The sequence below is a fragment of the Crocodylus porosus genome, unplaced genomic scaffold (assembly GCF_001723895.1).
Source record: "Crocodylus porosus isolate Cpor-Errol unplaced genomic scaffold, CroPor_comp1, whole genome shotgun sequence".
Taxonomy (NCBI): domain Eukaryota; kingdom Metazoa; phylum Chordata; order Crocodylia; family Crocodylidae; genus Crocodylus; species Crocodylus porosus.
In genome coordinates this window covers 7,095,121-7,116,786 of record NW_017728921.1, presented here as the reverse complement: position 1 = coordinate 7,116,786, position 21,666 = coordinate 7,095,121, and the positions used below count along the sequence as shown (strand labels likewise).

At 43.5% G+C, this 21,666-nt stretch overlaps 1 protein-coding gene across 1 annotated transcript in view; it reads right to left on the bottom strand.

Moving 5' to 3' along the window:
- The window catches only part of TMEM132B (transmembrane protein 132B), a 334,288-nt gene that overhangs the window by 99,194 nt on the left and 213,428 nt on the right, over positions 1 to 21,666 (bottom strand). The window contains exon 4 of the mRNA XM_019539385.1: positions 18,561 to 18,747. Within this exon, the coding sequence (XP_019394930.1) occupies positions 18,561 to 18,747 (187 nt within the window). The remainder of the gene's footprint in view (positions 1 to 18,560; positions 18,748 to 21,666) is intronic.

Sequence of the window (21,666 nt, the reverse complement as noted above, 5' to 3'; positions counted from 1 at the left end):
CCAGGTCATTCTATCTGGCCCACAGAGCCCCTAAAAAATTCAGAAATTAATATTTATCTGTCCCTGACTGCCTGTTATGCGGCCCTCAATGGCTTGCCAAAACTCAGTAAGTGGCCCTTTGCCCGAAATAATTGCCTGCTCCTGTCCTAGATTGTGAAAGGATGGATATTAAAGGGGGACCCAGACTGTAGGGAAAGGTCATGTACTGGGCCAGGTGGAGCATTCATCACTTTGTAAAATGCCATCACCAAAACTGAAAACAACTGGAAACCTGGAGCCAAAGCACTGTGATTTGATATGCTTCAGAAGGATTTCCAAGATGGGGATTAGCAGAGTATCACCCTGACACCTTAAAACTAGATCTATGGTGTACTTGTCATCAACGCTACCTGCATTTTCATGACTGTTTTACACTTGATTATACCTAACATCAGAAAGGGTATCTAAAAGAAAGTTATTGTCTCACAGTGGAATAATTTGATGATTTAACGCAAGTAGGCATAAAATTTGAGCATAAAATTCTTCATATAATCTCTGGCTATTGTCATTCAATGTTCATCATCCAGCAAAGTGTAACAGTTGAATACAATTCTGCTGAACTAATCTTTGATGGATGTGGCACACAATAGCTATTTCCTGAAGTGCATCATAAATATTAATGATATTGATATAGCCTCTAAAAATTTGTCATGTCACGTTGCTTCCACAGAAACACTCAAAATGCAATAATTTTTGTCCCACTAATTATAAACTCTGTTTGTCAGAATTACTGATGTCTTTTATTTATATATACTCTACAGATTTAGATAGCAAGACATTTCTAACTAACCAAGATTGAGATTTTTAGCACCTGATAAGTCATGTTGAACACCCCATGTAACTGCAGATGCTCAACCGTCAGGATAGGTTGGAAAAATTTTGCTGGAACCCTATTCAGCTTGAGTATATGTTACTGAAATTAGATGGATTTTGCTTAAGATTTTATTAAAATAAATGGGGGAGGGGGGTTTATGACAATGTTGAAATGTCTTCTTTCAATGTTTCTAGAATGTGGCATTTCCATTTTTTATTTCAAAACTTTTCATTTTTGTTGAATTTTCATGTTACATTTGAATGCAAAATAAAAATAACTGAATCACGTTTACATTTTATCAAAATAAAATGTTTTGGAATGTTTTCCAGGAGAATTTGGGAATTTTCCAGTTTTGTTCCAATTTTGAATGAAGCAAAATTTTTCAATTCCTTTGTGAAATTCATTCTCTGGGTAGCTTTACTCAGCATATCTTAGAATCAAATTTCTTCTGGATCAACTTTGATGAAATGGCCTCTGTATGGCTGTCTTGGCAAGAAGCCATACACTGGGTTTTCACAACCGGAAAAACAATATATTAGTGATGGGTTATGTCCATTGTCATAATAATATTACATAGTAAAATTATTTATGCTCATATAACAATCACTTGAAGATGGTAAAAATTACCATACTTACTATCAAAGCATGATTATTTTGCTACAGAGACATAAAACACCATTTATAATGTACACGCTAACCATGATATGCTGTATGAACAAAGACATTTCTTCCTATTTTGCATGCTCCAGAGAGATTTTACAGCTAGGCATAACAATTATGTATAAACTAGTATAAGTGATCACAAACCAGTTCAAATCTCTAACAACAGAAGTTCAGTGCATGTAACCCACTTTTAAAATGGTCAAAACTGGTTTAAGACAAACCTGGACAGAGGGAGTATCAGATTTAATTGATTTAGGTTAAATTGGTTTATTAAACTTCTGTCCCAGATCCCCTCCAGATGCAAATTAACTCACAGTCCCCCTATATCCCAGGATGCTTTGCACCTCCCTGTGAAACCACCCCCCAACCTTGCAGGGTGGGTGGGCTAGCTTTGGCCCAAGCTGTCTGCTCCAGCAGAGCAGGGAGGCATCCTTTAGCATCCCCCGGCTTCTGGCCTGGGCCACTGCAGACATGTGGCTGCATTTCCAGAATCAAAAGTGAATCTGTGTCACAGGGTACCCCAATTTTTTTTGAGATGCCCAACTCTATGAGCAGTCTGCCCAGCTCTCGCCTGCCATGACTTGACTTTAGTTCTTATACAGAGTGTGGGAGGCTGCCTTGGTGTTATTACAATGACCACTCAGATTGTGGTCCTAGCTTTAAGGGCCAATTACATGGCTCCATACCTTCCCTATACCATGCCCCATGCCTCAGACAGCATACTTACAGATGTTCTACCTATTGCTGATACAGCCCCTCACTGGGCCTTCCGACCCCTCGGCATCTCTCAGCCCCATTCTGGGTCTTCAGACCTCTCAGTCTCTTCGCACAGCCCCTTACTTGGTTGCCAGACCCCTCAGTTTCTCCTCTGGTCTCTTAGACACCTCAGTCTCACACAACCACTTCCTGGGCTACCAGGGCCCCCAGTCTCCCTCCTGGCCCCTTTCCAGGCTGTCAGCTCAGTTCTCCACTTTCCCAGCCACTCTCCAGACCCTCAGACCCATCCAGTCCTGCATTCTAATCCTGGCCCCTCCCTGGTCCACTGGACCCCTCTGGTCCTACTACACTCGCTAGGCCTCACTATAGGCCTCAGGCCCCTTGCTGGGCCTCACTATACAGGCCTTTGGACCCATCTGGTCCTACACCTTACTCCCTGGCCCCTTGCTGGGCTGCTGGATCCACATGGTCCCGGTCTTCCCTGGCCCCTATCTGAGCCTCTGGTCCTCAGCAGTCCTGGTCTTCCCTGACAAGTGCTTTTCTGTTGGGGTGTGCTCTCCTCTAGACTTCCCCCTCCATAGGGTAACCCACAAGGCAGTAGGAGCTGAGGCTTTCTGGTGCCCCATCCTCGCCTTTCCCTGGGGTGGCCCATGCATGGCATTTCATGGAGGCTGCCTCACCACAGGCAACCCCACCATGCTAACCAGCTCCAGTAGGGTGCAATTTCAGGTCTTACCAAGGACTGGCCTTACTTCAGGCCATCTGATCTTACTCATCCGTCTCTAGGCTCCCCCTAGATGTCCTATGCCCCTCCTGGGCTGCTAATCAATGGGCCTGGCTCCATCTCCCAGCTGAGTGCTCCATCACTGGCCACAAGCTCACTCTTGGACCCCTTTCCTTGATCCCTCCACCTCAGATGGCCTAGCACCAGCCACTGTCATCCCAGGCTGCACACGCCTGGACTGCTTCCTCTCAGCTGTAGCCACAGAATGACCGTCAGCCTCTCCTAGGCCCTGATCCTGGTTCAAACCAGTCAAGAACTCCAGCCTCTCCCAGCTCTGGCAAGCTCTGCCTTTCGGTCCCTCCTGGGCCCTGGGCCCTGGCCCTGCACAGGCCAGTTGGGATTCCCAGGGTCAGTCCTCTAGGTGTCAGCCCTCTTGTCTTTGTGGATCCACCCTCTCAAGTCCCTCCATAGATTGCTTCCTCTCTCTGGGCTCACCCTAAGCCCTCCATAGGTCTTCCCTAATGCAGCCCTTTTCTTCTCTGGGCTCATCCAGACTCCTCAGTAGGCCCCTGTACTTTCCCCACTCACTGGATTCACCCAGACACTCCCCTAGGTCTCTCAAACACTTGACACCTCTCTCAGAATATACCTGGCCCCTCAATAGGCCCCCAAACTCTCAGCTCCTCTCCCAGGGATCACCTGGCCTCTCAAGGCCCCTGGGCACTCTCTTTGGGCTAATCCAGCCTCTCGACTCAGCCCCCTTCTCAGGGCTCTGGACCCCACACTGGATCCCCCGGAATCTCCTCCAAACCCTTAGTTCCTATCCATGCTCCAGATGTCATTCTTCTTGCTGGCATGCAGGAGCAGCAGCCTTTCTGCTGGGAGATGCTCTTATACCAGCTCCCAAGATGTTACTGCCAGCCCTGCTCTCGGGATCTGGGCTTATATCCTCTCTAAAGTCAGCCCTTCTCCAATCAGGTGACTCCCTTGATCTGTCCCCGTGTCACCTACCAGCCCCCTGGGTCAGCTGACTCTGCAATTAGCTGTGACCTCTTCAAGTGGCAGACACATCAAGTGCCCTGCCACACACTGTTTGCTGGCTAATTGGTTCAATCTACACAGCTTGGACTAACGAGCAAAGATTCAATCGATTCAGCCTCAGGCTTTTTGGCTGTCTCTACTTAGCCTATGTGAAATATCTTAATAATGCATTGGTAAGAGCAGCTCAAAGGCTTGCTCCTGTTCCTACTATAGTTAAAAAGTCTCCTTGAGTTTTATGATAGAAGACTGAGACATAATTTTTGACAAAATGATATTTACTGTTATTTATATTCCCTGGAATGAGAATTTATTCTGTCTTGATTTTATATACATTCATTTCCATAAGCATAGACAACACGACGTTTTTATCATTTCTCACGCTTCCGGTACCTGCCCTGCCTTCTGCCTGACTTACAGTATTGTGTTCCATGAGTTGCTGTCAAACAGAAAAACAAAAAGGCACTGGGAAAAAATATGTAATTTTAAAGAGAACTGGAAGGCCAAAGGCCAGACTGATTTCAAACCAGAAATATGTGCTGAACACAAGTGGTAAGTAGGACCTGCATGCTGGTGACTAGAACCATGGACACTTTTATACCTGCTATGGGAGTGGGGTGGGGGTGGAGCACACTTTAATTACAGCACCTCCAAGAGCCACTCTAATTAAACTGCTGCAGTGTCTCGTGTATCGGTGTCCCTGAACTTCAAAATGGCAGTGGGGGTGCTTGAACTAAAGCTCATTCAATGAGCTTTAGTTCAAAGTGCCCCCACCGCCATTTTGAACCACGGGGATGCTAATACATGAGATATGGAGGCTGGTGGGAGCACGATAATTACCACACTGCAGCAGACTCAGTTAATCAAGTCTGCTCCAACGCACTTAAATTATAACGTATTGAAGCAGCCTCACAGCACGTCTACAGGCACCTCACATACACCCATGGCCATTCCTACCACCCTGGGAACATGGATGCAGTAGGGCTGAGAAGTGCAGGCCCATGTCCTCTCATCTGGACACACACAGATGGGAGTACGGGGCTGGTGGAGGCAAGACCTATTGGGAGGCAGGGAGCAGCCAGTCGCTTTCCTCCCAGAACAGGGGCTGGGTGCTGTGGCACCCTTGGAAGAGACTGACATCACCCTGAGATGCAACAGCACACCAGTTGAGAATCACCAGTCTAAGATAAAGTACTCTGGGAAAATTTCCTATGTGACCCAACAGAGCAAGGAGAAATTCCTGGCACTGAACATCTCTCTGTGGGGGTTCACATGAAGTTTAACATCTTTCTAGATCTGGGCCAATTTACCTTCTGGCCTGAACTGTTCTCCTTTAATTGGAAAGTGAACATCAGTCCCTGTGCCACTGGCCAAGCAAGTTCTGCTGGAAAAATAGAGATTCAGAGAAAAGCTTTTTATTTATAAGCTCTCCCTTTCAACAGTGGGCACTAATGCAGACACCGACGATTGCTTCACTTCAGAGAGCTCTAAACTTGAGCTGAATTAAAACTAGCATGGAGGAGAAATACTTTCCCTGAAGAAGTACAAAGGAACTGCCATGAATGAAAGCCAAGGTGGAAACCAAGTTATGAAATATGAAATGATTTTATTGTACTGTAGAGAGATGCTTCATAGGGAAGAGCAGGACGTGCCACAGAACAAGTGACAGCCACATTCCTAAACTTTTAAACTAATCTCCAAACTTTGCTTGCTTGACTGGAGGATCACAAAGGAAACGTTCGGCCCTGGAAGCAAATGCAGAGCCGTCTGGATCTTTTCCGAGACAGCGCCACGGTTTCAGCTTGCTTACGGATTTTGTGTGGAGCCCATTGCTCCCAAGATCCACACTGACATTCACAGCAAAAGCAAGACGGTCAAATCCTGCCTCCTAACTGCAAGCAGCAAGAAGCAATAACAAGCTATGGGGGGTGCTACAGAGAAGAAATCCTACAGTCTTGCAGAGCTCTGAATACCCCACAGTGCTAATGCTGTCCCTGCTATTGATCCGTTCACAAATTGGTTCAATACCACGGAAACTGAGTGACATTCTGTGGCTTGGGATATAGAGGAAGTAGGACTTGGCAAACTTAGGGTCCCTTCTGACCCTACAATCTGAAAATCTGTAACATAAAAGAATTAATGAGAAAGGCCGTTACCAGAGATTAGTCTTGTAAGTGTAACAAGAGAATTAAATAGACCTAAAAACTGTTTCTAACTCTTTTCAAGGATAAAAGAGAGTGAGTCTATTCTCAGCGGGTCAGTGTTAATTATTCCATGTTTTTTGGGGGGGGGTTAATTCTACCCCTGTTCACACTCTTCTCACTTACCCAAAAGACCAGCAAACAGCAGGGATCCTCCAACACAGAAATGTTTGCTGCGACACAATTCTATAAGGTTCTTAGTACCTTCTGCTCCCAAAACCATCACTGGGATTTGAGGCTGCTCGGCATCTAGTCAAAGGGAAGGAATAACTGAGAGTCCAAAAGCCAGGACAAAATGTAATTTGCTCATTTGGGACAATCACTCACAAAATCTATCCACAAATCCTGTTTGGAGTCAATGATATAATTTTGCCTAGAGTAAAGGAGGGAGGGGGAGGACATGGGATTCAAGCAGTATGAAAACAGTTCAGTTCACCAGTCAAAATGTCTGACACTCTCCAACTGAAAATGTTTCAACCTCTCTAGCTAAAAAAAAAATACTTTACCTGCTCCAATTTAGGCTACTTTTTTAAAAGGAAAGAAAGGTTTTTAAATGGTTTAAATAGCCCAAACCTGATCCAAAAAAGCATAGGTGACTGCCTTAGTCAGGGGTGGGGCATGTGCCCTGCCCAGCAACCAGTCAGTGACCAAGGTACATCCCCCCAAGGCAGATCTTGCTGACGTGGGGAGGGGGGATATCCCGCCGTGGCTGATCGTGAGGTGGCCGATCACTGTGGCTGCAGCTGCTTCTGGGAGTACCATGGCACTTCCGCTCCCCAGCCAGCACTCACAGGGGGGCACCGGCACTCCTGCCTGCCCCACCACCCATCGCCTAAGCGGTGAGTGTGGCCAATCCAGGGGTGCACTGGAGCTCTCAGGGGGTGCATGTGCACCCCTGTGCACCCCCTACACATTGCCACTGCAAAAAAGTTTGGGTCCAACAAGATTTGTTTCATGTTGACCCAAAGTGAACTATTTGAGAATTTCTAAGGTAATAAAAGTTCAATATTTTCTGTTTGGCTTGTTCCAAACCAAATGTTTTTTCTTCTAGTTTTTTGTTTCAGCTGCCAAACATCATAGATTCATAGGGTCAGAAGGGACCTCAAAAGATCATCAAGTCTGACCCCCTGCACAGACAGGAAAGAGTGCTGGGTTCAAATGACCCCAGCTAGATGCCCATCCAACCTCTTCTTGAAGACCCCCAGGGAAGGGGACAGCACCACCTCCCTGGGGAGCCCATTCCATACCTTGGCCACTCTAACTGTGAAGACGTTCTTCCTAATGTCCAGTCTAAATCTGCTCTCTGCTAGCTTATGGCCATTATTTCTTGGACCCCCAGGGGTGCCTTGGTGAGTAGGGCCTCACCAATTCCCTTCTGCACCCCCATGATGAACTTATAGGCAGCCACAAGGTCGCCGCTCAACCTTCTCTTGTGGAGGCTGAAGAGGTCCAGGTGCCCTAGTCTCTCCTCGTAGGGCTTGGCCTGCAAGCCCTTAACCATACAAGTGGCCCTTCTCTGGACCCTCTCCAGGTTACCCACATCCCTCTTGAAGTGTGGCGCCCAAAACTGCACGCAGTACTCCAACTGCAGTCTGACCAGCGCACGATAGAGGGGAAGTATCACCTTCTTGGTTCTGTTTGTCATGCATCTGCTGATGCACGATAAAGTGCCATTGGCTTTTCTGATGGTTTCGTCACACTGCCGACTCATGTTCATCTTGGAGTCCACTAGGACTCCGAGATCCCTTTCCGCTTCTGTCCTACCAAGCAGGTCATTTCCTAGGCAGTAGGTGTGCTGGCCACTTTTTCTCCCTAGATGCGGCACTTTGCATTTCTCCTTGTTAATCTCCTTCTTCTATTGTTTTCTGCCCATTTGTCCAACCTGTCCAGGTCTGCCTGTAGTTTTTCCCTGCCCTCTGGTGTGTCCAATTCTCCCCAAAGTTTTGTATCAACAACAAACTTGGACAGAGTACACTTCACTCCCTCGTCCAAGTCACTGATGAAGACATTGAAGAGTATCGGTCCGAGGACCGAGCCCTGTGAGACCCCACTACCCACTCCCTTCCAGGTGGATACCGACCCATCCACTACTACTCTCTGGATATGACCTTCTAGCCAATTTGCCACCCACTGGACTGTGAAATCATCCAAGTCACAGCCTCTTAACTTGTTCACCAGTATGGGGTGGGATACCGTATCGAAGGCCTTCCTGAAGTCTAAGTAAACAATATCAACCCCTACTCCTGTGTCAAGGTGTTTTGTAACCTGGTCATAAAAAGAGATAGATTAGTCAGGCATGATCTACCCGCTACGAATCTGTGCTGGTTTCCCCTCAGCATAATTTTTCCTGCTGGGCTCTCACATATGTGAGCCTTAATAATCTTTTCAAAGACTTTGCCAAGGATGGAGGTGAGACTGACTGGCCTATAGTTCCCTGGATCCTCCTTCCTCCCCTTCTTGAAAATAGGGACCACATTGGCCCTTTTTCAGTCCTCTGGGACCTATCCCGTGCGCCACAAGTGCTTAAATATTCTTGCCAGTGCCTGTGCAATGATATCGGCCAGTGCCTTCAGTACCCTCAGATGGAGCTCATCCGGGCCTGCTGACTTAAACGCTTCCAAGTGACTCTGCAACATCTCAGGGTCAACGCTTGGTAGTCTGGCACCCAGCTGTTGCCTCTCTACAATGTGAGACAATATCTCTTATTTGTTCTGATGTGTAAAAGTGCTAAATCTCGATGTCGTCTATCTTCATCCTACGTCGATCTGCAGACCTCAGCAGATTCATTTGGGAATCATTGCCATCTACTGCAACTCGTGGCTTTGTGTGCCTGAGGTCCACTGGGTAGGGGAAGAGAGCTGTATATTGCCTAACTGAGATCACTTGGGACATTTTGCTGTACGAGGCAGTCATCTTCAGTAACAGCCATTAGCTCTACTCAGAAAAAAAATCTGTACTTTCCATCTCCCTCATATGCCTGCTGCAAGATATTGGCTGTACACCAGTCAGTCAGGGAAGCATACTCTACTGTGATGGAAGGTATCAGGGAAGAGACACCAGAATAGGGCTTTTTAATTATATGTGAAAGAAGTGGAAACAGCAGGCCTAAGGCAGCAAAAGGATGGAGTCAACTCAAATACGGCATTTCATAGATGTTCTAAGAAACTTGGTTTACCCAGTAGCTGTACACACAGCCAAAGCTAGCAGTGCATAAAACACCTCTGCCTTGTTGCACATCCTAAAACAAATAAAGTGTTGTACTCAGCAATTTTCTTTCAGTTTGAGTTATAGAAATGGGCATCTTTAAGGACCATTTTTCCTGGGTGTTCCTGTCAGTGAGTTTGCCAGCAGCAACTGGAGATGCTATTATTCAATCTCCAATTTAAAAGAAACCTTACTAGAGTATGTATGGCCATCTGTGGTTCTAAGTGATTCACAACATTAGTCAACCATTAGTCAACCAACAGCTTACATTTTTAGGGAAGAAACAAGATTTCTGAAGACATAGATTAAATACTTGTGGCATATACAAAAAATGTTTGAGGCCCAGGGGCTCACTGCACTGGTGAAATATTGATTGTTACCTCTGAAAAACACTTTAAAGATGATGACAGACTGGGAATTACAATCCTATTACTGTACAACAACGGATTTGTAGTGTGTGTGTATAAAACACCACTGCTGCCATTCACAAACCAAACTGTCATTTCTCTAGACAATAAGGGAGCACTAAATATTCTTTTATTATTATACCTACTACTCCTAGACCTCAGCTGGAGCTTTCTTGCAAAAATAGTTTGAATATGGGGCTGTCATCTCTTGCTCTTCCCATTGGCTACATTCCTAGTTGCCTAGAAACTCTTTTGAGATTGTTGGGTTTTTTATTTCACCTTTTGGATAGATAACGTACCTTCCGCCAGTCATGTTTTTTGGCGGTGGGAGCCAGGGTGACAGGGCCAGAATTGGCAAAGGGTTGATTTCTTCCAGTCCGGGAAACAGAGATGGACTCTACTGACGATCTGAACCAGTCCTGGGTTTCCAAAGCTATGGGATGTTTGCAGATGTCTAGGTGGATTGAGACAGATGGCTCTGAGAACTACATCCTTGATGGATGTGACAGCTCCATCATTATGCCACCAATTTCCATATCTAATTTGAAATACAGTTGCAGACACTTACTGTATAGCATTATGTTTGTTGTTTCCCAATCGTATGCGCTCAGCTCAGTAAAAAGATGTTATTTTTCTTACACCTGTCCCCACAAACTCCAGCTGGGGCCAGAGGCTGAAGCAAAATTCCTGCAGTATCACCAGGAAGGAACAATTTTCAGCTCTCATTTATACCAGTGAGCCTCACTCAACGCTGCCCTGTGACACACTTTGGACACCTGTGCATCTCCAGTGTCTTCAAAGAAGTGGCTCAGATTTGAAAACGGCACTATCATATATATTAATGAGCATGGGAAGAAACAAAATCCAGTTCACACTTTCTTGTCGTGTGGTTCTTACCAAAAAAGCAAATACACACAACCAAATCTACTGAATAAGAAGGAGCCAGTATTGCAGAGGCACTTTTCCAGGTACAGCTGTCCTTGTAAGGATGTCAGGGCCCGATTCTCATCTACTGCAAGGTTCCTCTACTTGGCTCTGGCAATGTAAAGGGGCTTAATGCCTGCATAAATCTACTCATCCTGCTATAAGTGTCCATAGCCCCACCGATTTCAGCAAAGCTGGCCATTTACAACTGAGGTTTACCCCTTTCTCACTGCCACTCGATCCCATCCCGCAGCAGTGGATCGGGACTTCAGAGATAATCTAACCCTTACCTCCTCTGCACACACCGTGAAAAAAACAACCCCAAGGCCAATGTTGTAACGATCTGCGAGTCATGTTCAATGCAAAAGACACCATGTGAGTAATCAGTTCAGGGACTAGCATCCTATTTTGTGTGGCCTAGATTGGAAAAGCGAGATGCAAAAATCAACTTCTTTTGTGACTACTTGGTAACACAGCACAATACGAATCGAAAATAACTCCTAAAACAACTCTTTTATTAAACATGATGAAAATGGATCACCTTTCTGCTTTGGGGGACATTAGCTGTCCGTGTTAATCTGCTTGCCAGATGTTGGAAGAATCAATTATTAGAGACATTTATTGGCAAAAAGAAAACAAAATAAATCTCACAGGAGCAAAGCAGCTGACACTTTCATTTGACATTCAATGCATCATTCTGTGTTGTACTAAAGAGTTGGAACCAGATTTTCAATGGTATTTATATACCAACCTCCTGGACTTGGGTCTCAAACCCTGCTCGCTGTCTAACCAACTGATCCCTGGATATTCAGAGCACATACCTTTCTGGGGATACATCTCCCTTTTTGTTCTCAAAGGCTTAGGTTTGTGGGGGGTTTTCACCTGATGCTAAACTTAAAAAAAAGGAAAAGACTGAACAAACAAAACCACGAGTCAAACATTTTGTATTTTGCCTGAATTCAGGAGGCTTTGGATAGTTATGTGCAATTTTAGCTGATATAGCACCATTTACGTTCTCAAAGCCACTCAGACCTGCTGTAGTTCGAGGGGAGAAGTTTTCTCCTTGAAGTTGTAAATTCCACCTTTGCTAAGTCAAACAGCTTTCAGAGCTATTAAGCAATATTATTGTGGCATTTTTTTTAAGTGCTTCAGAAAGCACTTTTAGGAATGTAGAAAGTGATTCATAAATCACTCAGGGGCAGGTAAAACTCAGGAGAAGTGGCTTCATTTCCATACAATTTTTCATTCTTACCAAGCTGCGTTTATTCAGGGCTGATTAGTTAATTAATGCCTATAGGGTGTTTTGAACATATGAAGTGCTACATAAGTGGAAAGTATTAATCAGAGTATTAGTTAAAGAAAACCTAATTGGTTGATTTGTGGGGAAATTTAAGAATTAGCACCTCTTTCTTTTCTCAGGAGTAAAATATACCCAACCTTGTGCTCTTTGGTAAGTTAAAAATAATTATTTGGTGCCGCCTGTAGAGGATAGCACATCACAGATTTTGCTTGCATCGTGTGATTTACAAATAACTCGTTTAGAACTATTTACAAAGTTATATTTATATATCAACACGCAAACTTTTTTCCCCCAGGTTTCCTTATTACCAGCTATATAGGCTTCTGGAAAAACCACGAAAGCTATTTAAAAAAACCAAAAATTTTTTTTACATAATCATTGTATGGGCTTCTCTCACAAAATCTACCCAGGCTAGGAAGCAAAAATGATGCAACTGAAGAGAATGATGTATTTTATTGATCCAGGCCTGGTCCAGGCTCTTCTACCAATGCACTTTTAGTGGAAATTCAATGTTTTTATGATGGAGCATACTTGTGACAAGCTGATGCTCGTGGACAGGCAGCACCACTTGAACCGGCCAAGAGATCGATCATGTTAGAAACTTGCTCAAACATGGATGCAGGGCCAGCTTTGAGGTAGGACAGGCAATAAGTGAGATGTACCATTTATTACGGGAATTTCACCACCTCGCAAGGCAGAAGCTACATGCGCCTGTAGCCTGCATATGCTCTGTGTGGGTACGTGTTTATGTAGATGCCCTGTTAGAAACCCTTGTCAGTTTGGTTACTCTCTCTCACAAAACAGCAAGCTTCCCAAGCCAGAGACGTGCACAGAAATAACCTGTCCCTGCAGCAAGGACAGATGCTCCCAAGAGCACGTTAGATCAGTCAGGTGTTCCTCATTGTGCTCCTACGAGCTGTAGCGCAAGGTTCAGAATCACGCCTGATGTTCTCAACACAAATGAGCAACACAGCAGTTGCTGCAATGCGTCCAAGACAGCAGGGAAGGCATGCGGTGATGATATTGTGGGTTCACACCTAACACGATATAGGCCTTCTTAAAAGGAGGGCTAGTGATTCAGTCAGCCGTGGTCATTCATCCAAGTCAGTGCTTGAAGCACCATTACAACTAGATGTTAAGGTGCAACATGGAAGGGTCGGTGGCATTTTATTTGCCCGTTCATTTGGGCATTGCACACCAATTATTTTGGTCTGCCTACCTTTCCTTTACAACCTTGAACTTCCCAAGACATTCCCCTAGCAAAATGGAATACTTCTTTGCATGGGATTTTGCCTTTGGCACACGCATTGGATTGCCTCTTTCGCCTCATTCTTTTATGCAGCTATTTATGATGGCAATGACAGCCTCCCCACCATGTGCCACTATAATAATAGCTATAGGAGAGAAGCCTCTTCATGGGGATCTGATTTGCAGGCACAGGCATAAGAAGAGCTCATCTTAAGAAAGACTGATGTTCCTTTGCAGTAGCAGTAGGGCTGTCGTAGCTGTCATCCAAAATCGGTTCCCGAGTCAAGTGTAGGCAGTACGCAGTTGTGATCAACCACCTTGCTATTTTCTCATTTCATGAGAAGTTGTTTCATTACCATGTCAGCTGGAGATGGCCTGCAATTCTGTCTTATCTTTTCTCTAACTTCGTATAATAGATACATTCGGCAAATTCCATCGAGAATTAGCGATGTGGCTGTCAGAAAGTAAATCTGGCTGACCAAAATTATACTGTCACAATCCGAATATAGGAAAATGTTATGATCATTCCATAGGAAATTCCACTTTATTTTGTGCTACACTATCTTCCAAACTGGACGTTTCAATTATCAGGAGTGTAAGGGAGCTAAAGGAATTACTGTTTTAGATTGTACAGAAAACTGATTTTCAGCAGAAAAAAAATATTTACGTTATCTCTACGTGTTTGCTCATTTTAATGGTATCCAGGTTGTAGCTGTATTGGTCTAGAGGAAAAAGCATTCAGGATTTGCAATTAAAGAAATTTCTTTGCAAAATTCTTGTTGGTCTAATAAAAGATATCGCCTCTACCCAGTGGCAGCACATAGGAGGTACACGGGGGTGCATGTGCACCCCCTAAATGGCCACACTCGCCACTTAGACGATGAGCCGAAGGGCCAGGTGGGAACGCCGGTGGCCCCACTGCAAGTGCCGGCTGGGGAGTGGTGCAGAAGTGGCCACAGCAAGATCGGCTACCCCCCCTTCCCCAGTCAGTGAGATCGGCCACGGGGGAATCCCTCCACTGCTGGCAGGATTGGCTGCAGTGGGACCCCCCCAGTCACTGAGGGAGCACGTGCCCCCTGCTGACTAAGGAAGCACCAGTCGCCCATGCCTCTACCACGAGTCCTGAATGTTTATTCTAATGTAATTTTGGACTATGTTGAGCCTGATGAGTGAAAAAATAGTTCAGAGTATAGCAACATATTTACACGAATCCAATTGGACACAGAGCTGAGTTTTTCTGGCATTCACAGTACTTCAACATTATTTTAGCCTTGATCTTCCAAACTTATCCCATCTAAGTTGCAGGTTACTTCATAGTAAAACAGAAGGAAAGCAAGACCACCTGGTTTTCCAGCTTCAAGACTACAAAATTTCTAATCACACTGTGTAGGGCAGGTCCAGAGACTATTTAGATTTCAAGTAAGGAAAATTCTCCCAATGTCTCCAATAGACACTTAAAATGTAGTCATCAGCAGGAAAGCTCCAAAATCCATCAACATATGCACAGAACACCCAGATAAGAAAGATGGATATAGGTTTGTTGGGCACTGCTGTAAAACAAGGAGTCATCCTTCAGGTAGAATTCCAGTTCTTTATTAACTACAGCTGTCAGCTCCTTGTTACTGAATTTAAATGAACAATAGCACCGCAGCTCAAAAGTTCCTAGCAGACTGAAAAAACACAGGTTTTTAGCCCTACCAGTATGTGTGAGCTGAAGCTTCCACCTGCCCTTTGGGGTTGATCGGTTCAAACTGAGAAGCTTAACTTTTCACGTGTGTTGTAAATCGCTTTCTCGGTGTTGTGCTCTGATTCATTGCTGATTTCCACTTTGTTGTATTGGGAGGCTTTGGTCCTGGCAGGAGCAGGGGGGCTCCTAATTCCACACATCTTCTTCATTGGGGTTTTCCCTTTACTTCCACAGAAACAGGCACCCTCTTATTTATTGGTAAGTTCCCAGCTAATTCCTAATGACCTTTTCATAGTGTTTTCTGTATTTGCATCTGTGCAATCATTTGAGCTCTCCGCACCCACATCTCCGTTTCACATGACGATACATACAGTACACTTGAAAGCTGAGTGCCACCCACACCAATAAGGAACTCAGATATGCTACACGGCTTTTTTTTCTCTCCCTCCTCCTTCAGAACTCAAAATGTACAGTTTGTATTTAAGCCATTAGCTGTTCGTTCTAGCACCCAAAATGACTAACAGTAATGAAAGTAAATTGCTGCTTGACTGTGTGAAGTCCCTGTCAAAAGCTTTCTTCATTAATGCACTGCTGATTTTAAACTAAAGGACCAGTGGTAATATACAATACCTGCAGCAATGCCGGCACGGTTTGCAGCTAAGGAGCTAAATTCTGTGTTGCGTAACATGCAGAAATCAACTCCATCTTTAAAACATGAACACACCTCCAAGCTTTTGAAGTATAAATGTTAAAAAACATCAGATTTGATGTTAAGTGCTTCAATAAGCCCACTGAAGCAAGAAATCGGGTCTTTTAATCCAACTATTATTCAAATGGGTACATGCAAGCTGCCACACCTACATTATCTAGAAGAAAAACAAATTAGATAATGGAAAAAAGATCCCTGTCAGTAACTCCACACTGTAATATGGGAATGAATCATAAGAAGCATCTTTCTCTTTCTTTTTTCTTTAAGAAAGCAATGAAGAACCTCGAGATATACTTAGGACTCAGCCTAGCTGCAGCTGCAACCTGCAACAGCAAGATGCAGCCACAAGAAAGAGCCCCCCGTTTATTTATTACAGCCAAAAGAAAGATCCATTAATTTAACTTGAGCCTAAATCTTTATTAAGACAGAACCTGACATGCTGCAAGATTTAAAGTCAATGCTGTCTCTCCTCCCCTCCCCTCCACCACAAATATACAGAGGTCTGGAAACAACTGCCACTAGCAAACCATGGCTGTCTCCACCTAAATACTCAGCCCAGAAAGCAATCTGTTTGCATGGAGTTTGGTTCTGTGCAGCACCAATATTACGATAATACAGTATTAATACATCAAAATGGATGCACTGCAAAGAATTAATTAACATTCAAGGCAGGGGGATTTTGGAAGCCCCATAAAAGTACCTGATCCCACGGTAAATAAATAAAGGTAACCACAGGTACCTAGCGTTCAGTTGTACAACAAAAAAGGTTGAAAGTTAGTGCATTTTGGTGCTTTTGTGTAGTATACTTTTAAGGGACAAACAGGTGAGATGATAGGACTTTGTTTTGACAGATGCTGTGCAATTTGGACAATGATAGGGAAAATACAGTTGAATCAATTTATTAGTGATGAGAAAAATCGAGCAACTCTCGAAGCAAAATTTCAAAATGTGGTTTGTTACTTACAAAACATTCAGCCTCACCTAGTTTCATTGAACAGTATGTGGTACACTGGCTTTTGTTCTTCATTTGGCAATGTAAGACCAGAGACAGGATCATATAGTAACTGTTAAATAAGCAGTACTCCAAATGGGCAAATGAGAGGCAATGGACTGCAAACACAAGCCAGTGCTCTTGCTACTAGTGTCTCAGCCTCTTATGTCAGCCTCAGGCCAGGCCAGTCTAATACAGAGCATCAAGGAGGATGGCATTCTTAAGAAATATTAAGAGATGTCCAAAAAGAGAAAAAAAAAATACTAAGAACACTATCTTATACTGCAGCTTGTTTCCATTGTGCTATAATGTAAAAAATGAGATCAGCAGAATTGAATAATTCAGATTTGGACTCAGATTAGAATCTGAAATGTTTTGATCTCAGATCTGAAATTGGTCCCAGCTGCAATGACAGTAATTAGATTGAGAGTGGCTATTACACAGACAGCAAGGTTGGCTGTAAAATGTTGATCCGTGTCTGCATTCTGCACCTTTGAAAGGTCATCGCTGGGCTTTTGGTTAGGTCCCAAATTACTTTACATCAGTAGGACTGCTAATAATATGAATACTTTACCATTTATTTGAAACAAGTTCTGTTTTGATACAAGGGATATTGTCTGTGCTCCACCTGCTTTGACAACCTGAATCATCACTGATACTTGAATCATCACATCCACATTGTGCGAGCTTTTGATTCATCTACTTCTGCCATACCGACCACTGATATGCTCCATGCCAGTCACCACAAAAATATCCACTGAGGACTCTCCTACCTGCAAGGTTCCCTTTATCACACCCTGTTAGTTCAGGGGCTGTCAGAGGGAATGAGAAATAAGTGCTACCTAGGTCCTTAATGTTGCTAACAAGCATTCACTTTTGCTTCTGTCCTCACAGCACAAAGTAACATCTCTTCAGAAGACAGTTTTCATTTTTGCTGCTTATTGGATAGAGCAACAAGAAAATCAAAAAAGTTTCCTCCCTTGATCAGGATTTAAGAAAAATGGCAATAAAATTTATTAGTAGATCGAAATTTAGTCTCCAGCATCTAAGTTAGTTTTCATTAAAGTAATCAGAAAAACAAACTAATCCTTTAAGTTTTTTTAGGTCAGACTTTCGAAGGCGTCTCTGTTGACAGGGTCCAACTCAGCACGCTGTTACTCCAGCTTGATACCAGGGCAACTCCAGTGAAATAATTGATTTACATCAAGCAAAAAAGCTCTAGTAACACAAGAGAATTACTGTCAAGTCCAACGTCCCCCACAAAAGCTATGCTTGAATATGTAAGTAGCCGTTTGCATAAAAATTGTAGGGTTAAAGCTTTATGAACATATGCCCCATACTTTACCTTGGAAACCTGGCCTAACTCCAAACCTTTAGAAATGATTACATGTCCCTGCTCTACATCTCAAAACAAGTGCTTTATTAAACTGACATTTTGTAGCTTATTAGTCTGTGATTTAGACTGGTACATTTGAGCACTTTGGGGAAAAGAAAGGCAAAAAAGGGCCCAGTTGTTTGGTTTAGAAATAAAGTTTCCTACACAAGCATGCTAATTTATTTCAGTGAAAATGTCATAACTAATTGCAACACTTAGCCTCAGCACACATACATGGCAGTTGTGTCAATACAACAGACAACAGCTCCAAAGGAGCTATTACTATGCAGCAGGCCGATAATCCACAAATGGAAAAGAATTTACACAATAGACTCTAATGGTTTCCAAGGAGCCATTATGGTATATCAGGTAAATAAAATATTATTAACATGTATTTTCCTTTTTTTGCATTTAAACCACTTGCAGCATAGTGCCTAGGAAATAGCCGTCTTTCGTTAAATGCAGAAAGAACCACTAAAAACGTTCTAAAAAAAAAAAGACGGAGGAGCAGATTCCTACCATTGCAAGAGGAACAATTCCTGCAAACGTCGTTTGGCTGACAAAGATCTCGGAGACCACCAGTTCGCTCACGGTCTCTTCTCTGGGGTATTCCACCTGCCAGGTGATTTGCTGGGCCCCTGTCAGGTTGCTGCTACTGTCCATTTCAAAATCCATCTGCAAGATCTCATGGAAGGACATGTTTGCCCTGGAAAACAAAATCGGCATTCAAGTACAATTGAAAACGAAACAACAAAATGCCAGGGACAAAATAAATGGCAACATTTCCCCCACCCCTGCACTATTATCAGATTCAATGTGCAGACCTAAGGAAGTTGATAAAAGCCTTAATCAAACAACCCGCCAGGCAATGGCTATATTTTATAGATGAGCTTACAATCCATCTTTTAGTGTTCTGAAAAGGAAGCATGTTTCCCATTAAACTCGGACATTAATTCTATGTGATCTCTCCGAACCTGTAATATAAAGCCTGGACCCTGGGAAGCACGCAACACAGATGTTGCTGAATTATTTAATCCAACATCATTACCATTTTGTTGTTACAAATACCGATGCCCTGAAACAGCAAGATACTTGTTCATTCCTCATACTGCACCAGAAACAAGCTCTCAACATTTTTTTTTTCTTTTTTGGCATTCAAACACGAGCTTGCCTTTATCTCTGTGAAAAAAAAAATGGATGTGTGAAAATTAAACAGGACAAAAAAGTGGGGTTAGATTATACTCATTTTCAATTCATGAAAATATTCTTCTTGTCAGCGAGGCAGACTGGTAATGGTATGATGATCATCATATAGTTTGCATCCAAGGATAAGTTTAAGAGTGGAGAAAAGCGTGTAATGCAAAGTACTCACAGCTGCATTTGTGAAATATTTCTGCTTTTACTGATACCACCATCACTCTCCTGTGGCCAAGTGTTATACAAATATCAACTAATTAATCCTCATGACATTCCTGTTGGGTAGATAGTCTTTTCTTCAGTTTATAGAGAACCAAACAATCACTGGATTTATCCAATACTATAAAGCAGATCAGTGGCAAAGATCAATTTGGAATAACAGTGCTTCCCTTCTGTCTAATAAAAGATACCAGATTTATCCAAAGAACCTTGTCTGCCTCCCTCCTTCAGCTATTTTTATCCATGCAACCAAAAACATCCTACAAAAGGAGTATAAGACTCATTGCTCCCGTTTTATAGATGGGGAACAGAGACTTGACCAGAATAACACGATCAGACAGTCATAGCACCCAATCCACTGGGTCACACTATCGTTGCAAATGCTTAGCTTCCACACCCACAACCACCTTAAGATACCACCTTTAGAAAAATTAAATTTGACCCAAATGCTTGAGACTACTAACATCAAAAAAACAATGCTGGCAAAAACTGTTGACACCTCCCTGTGCTTCTCCACTGAAACAAAGGAACAGAGCTCTCTCGCAAGAACAGAGGCTTTTGCGCTCATCTCTCTCCTCAAAATGCTGTGAATTCGCAAAGGCAGACCTTATTTTTTACTGTATGCTTTTGAAGTCACATTGTAAAGGAGAAAATCTGAACACAAATTATTGATTTTTATGTTCTCATTCTGACAACATACACCTCCAATGTATACTCCAGTACCTGGGGGGATAAATATTTTCCAACTTAACAAAGGATTATATCTACCTTCAGGCAAGGCTAGAAGCTAAAAATGCAACTTTCAGGTGTCCTGCTAGACCTATGGTGCTCAACCCTTTTAGACTCAAAGCCTCCCCCACACACATTAGACTTGAAGACCCCCTCCAAAATGTTGGTGAACTGAGTGGCACCTCATTTCAAGAACTAACATTTATTACAGTTCTTACATCCCTGCGGAGGGGCCAGGCAGTGGCGATGGGGGAACGACAAGGCAGGGACAAGCCTGAGCCTGTGCTTATCCTGCTTATCTCCTCATACCTTGCTGCACCCTTCAAAGGATCCCCCATGGTGTCCCACCATCTTGGTTGAGAATCACTGAGCTAGGCAAAGGCAAAAGACTCAAAAAGGGATCGGACAAATTACTGGAGAAAAGGTGCATCAGTAGCTGTTGAACACAGGAGTTCAGGATACAGCCTCTGAATCATAACTTTCTTAAATGCTGGTGGCTAGAGATGGGCGAGGAACAGGGAAAAAGCCCTGTCCACTCTTCCTTTCACTATCCACTCTCTGCCACTGTGTGACACAGGATACCGGGCAACCGGGACCCAATAAGTGGCAGTTCCTATGCTCTAACAAGACCCATAAGATAAATTACATCATGCAATACTAGAGTGGCAGTTAGAGCTGTCTTAACTTCTGCAGGAAAAAAATTTGTCACCATAATTGAGAGTTCAGCTGCGTGGTCCCTAGCTCATTGCTTCTATCAATTAGTTTTACATCTTCACAACCCAAGCAAGCCCACATATCAGGAATTAAATTCACAGGAGCCTTAGATACAAAATGTCCATCCCGATTTTGAATCCCACCAAACCATCCACGGCAAAAATTTCCAAGCCCGTCGCAAAAAACTAGACACACTCTTGGGGTCTCGAGTTCTGTTCAGAGATTCGTCTCTAAAGTCATCAGAAGGAGCGTGTGGTATTCCCGTGTGCTATTTGGGCTGGTCAAACTCGGAGCTCCTGGAGCAATTTCATCCTGTCACACTATCAGGAGCTGTTTTGTGCTCAGTCCACAATTCTTTTGATTATCCCCTTGTTACATCTTCTGTGCCCAAAGAGCTCCTGTACATTTTCATTTCAAAATGATGGATTTCATATAAAAGGCGAGAACAAAAGTAAAGCCTCTATCAGAGTATGTGTGTCCACGCCTTATCGATTACTGTAGCAACAGTCCGGGGAGGGGATAGCTTCTGCCAGTTCAAACATGAGAGCTTTTATTAAGTGTATAGGTGCCACCCACAGTGACTGAAGCATCACAATTGCATAGCTACATATTCCACACCTTTTTTAAAGGCAGACTGGTTTGTAGACTGTCATATCTTGGAATGAAAGTTTAATTCATAGATTTCATAGACATTAGGGCTGGAAGGGACCTCGGGAGATCATCGAGTCCAGCCCCCTGCCCAAAGGGCAGGAAGTCAGCTGGGGTC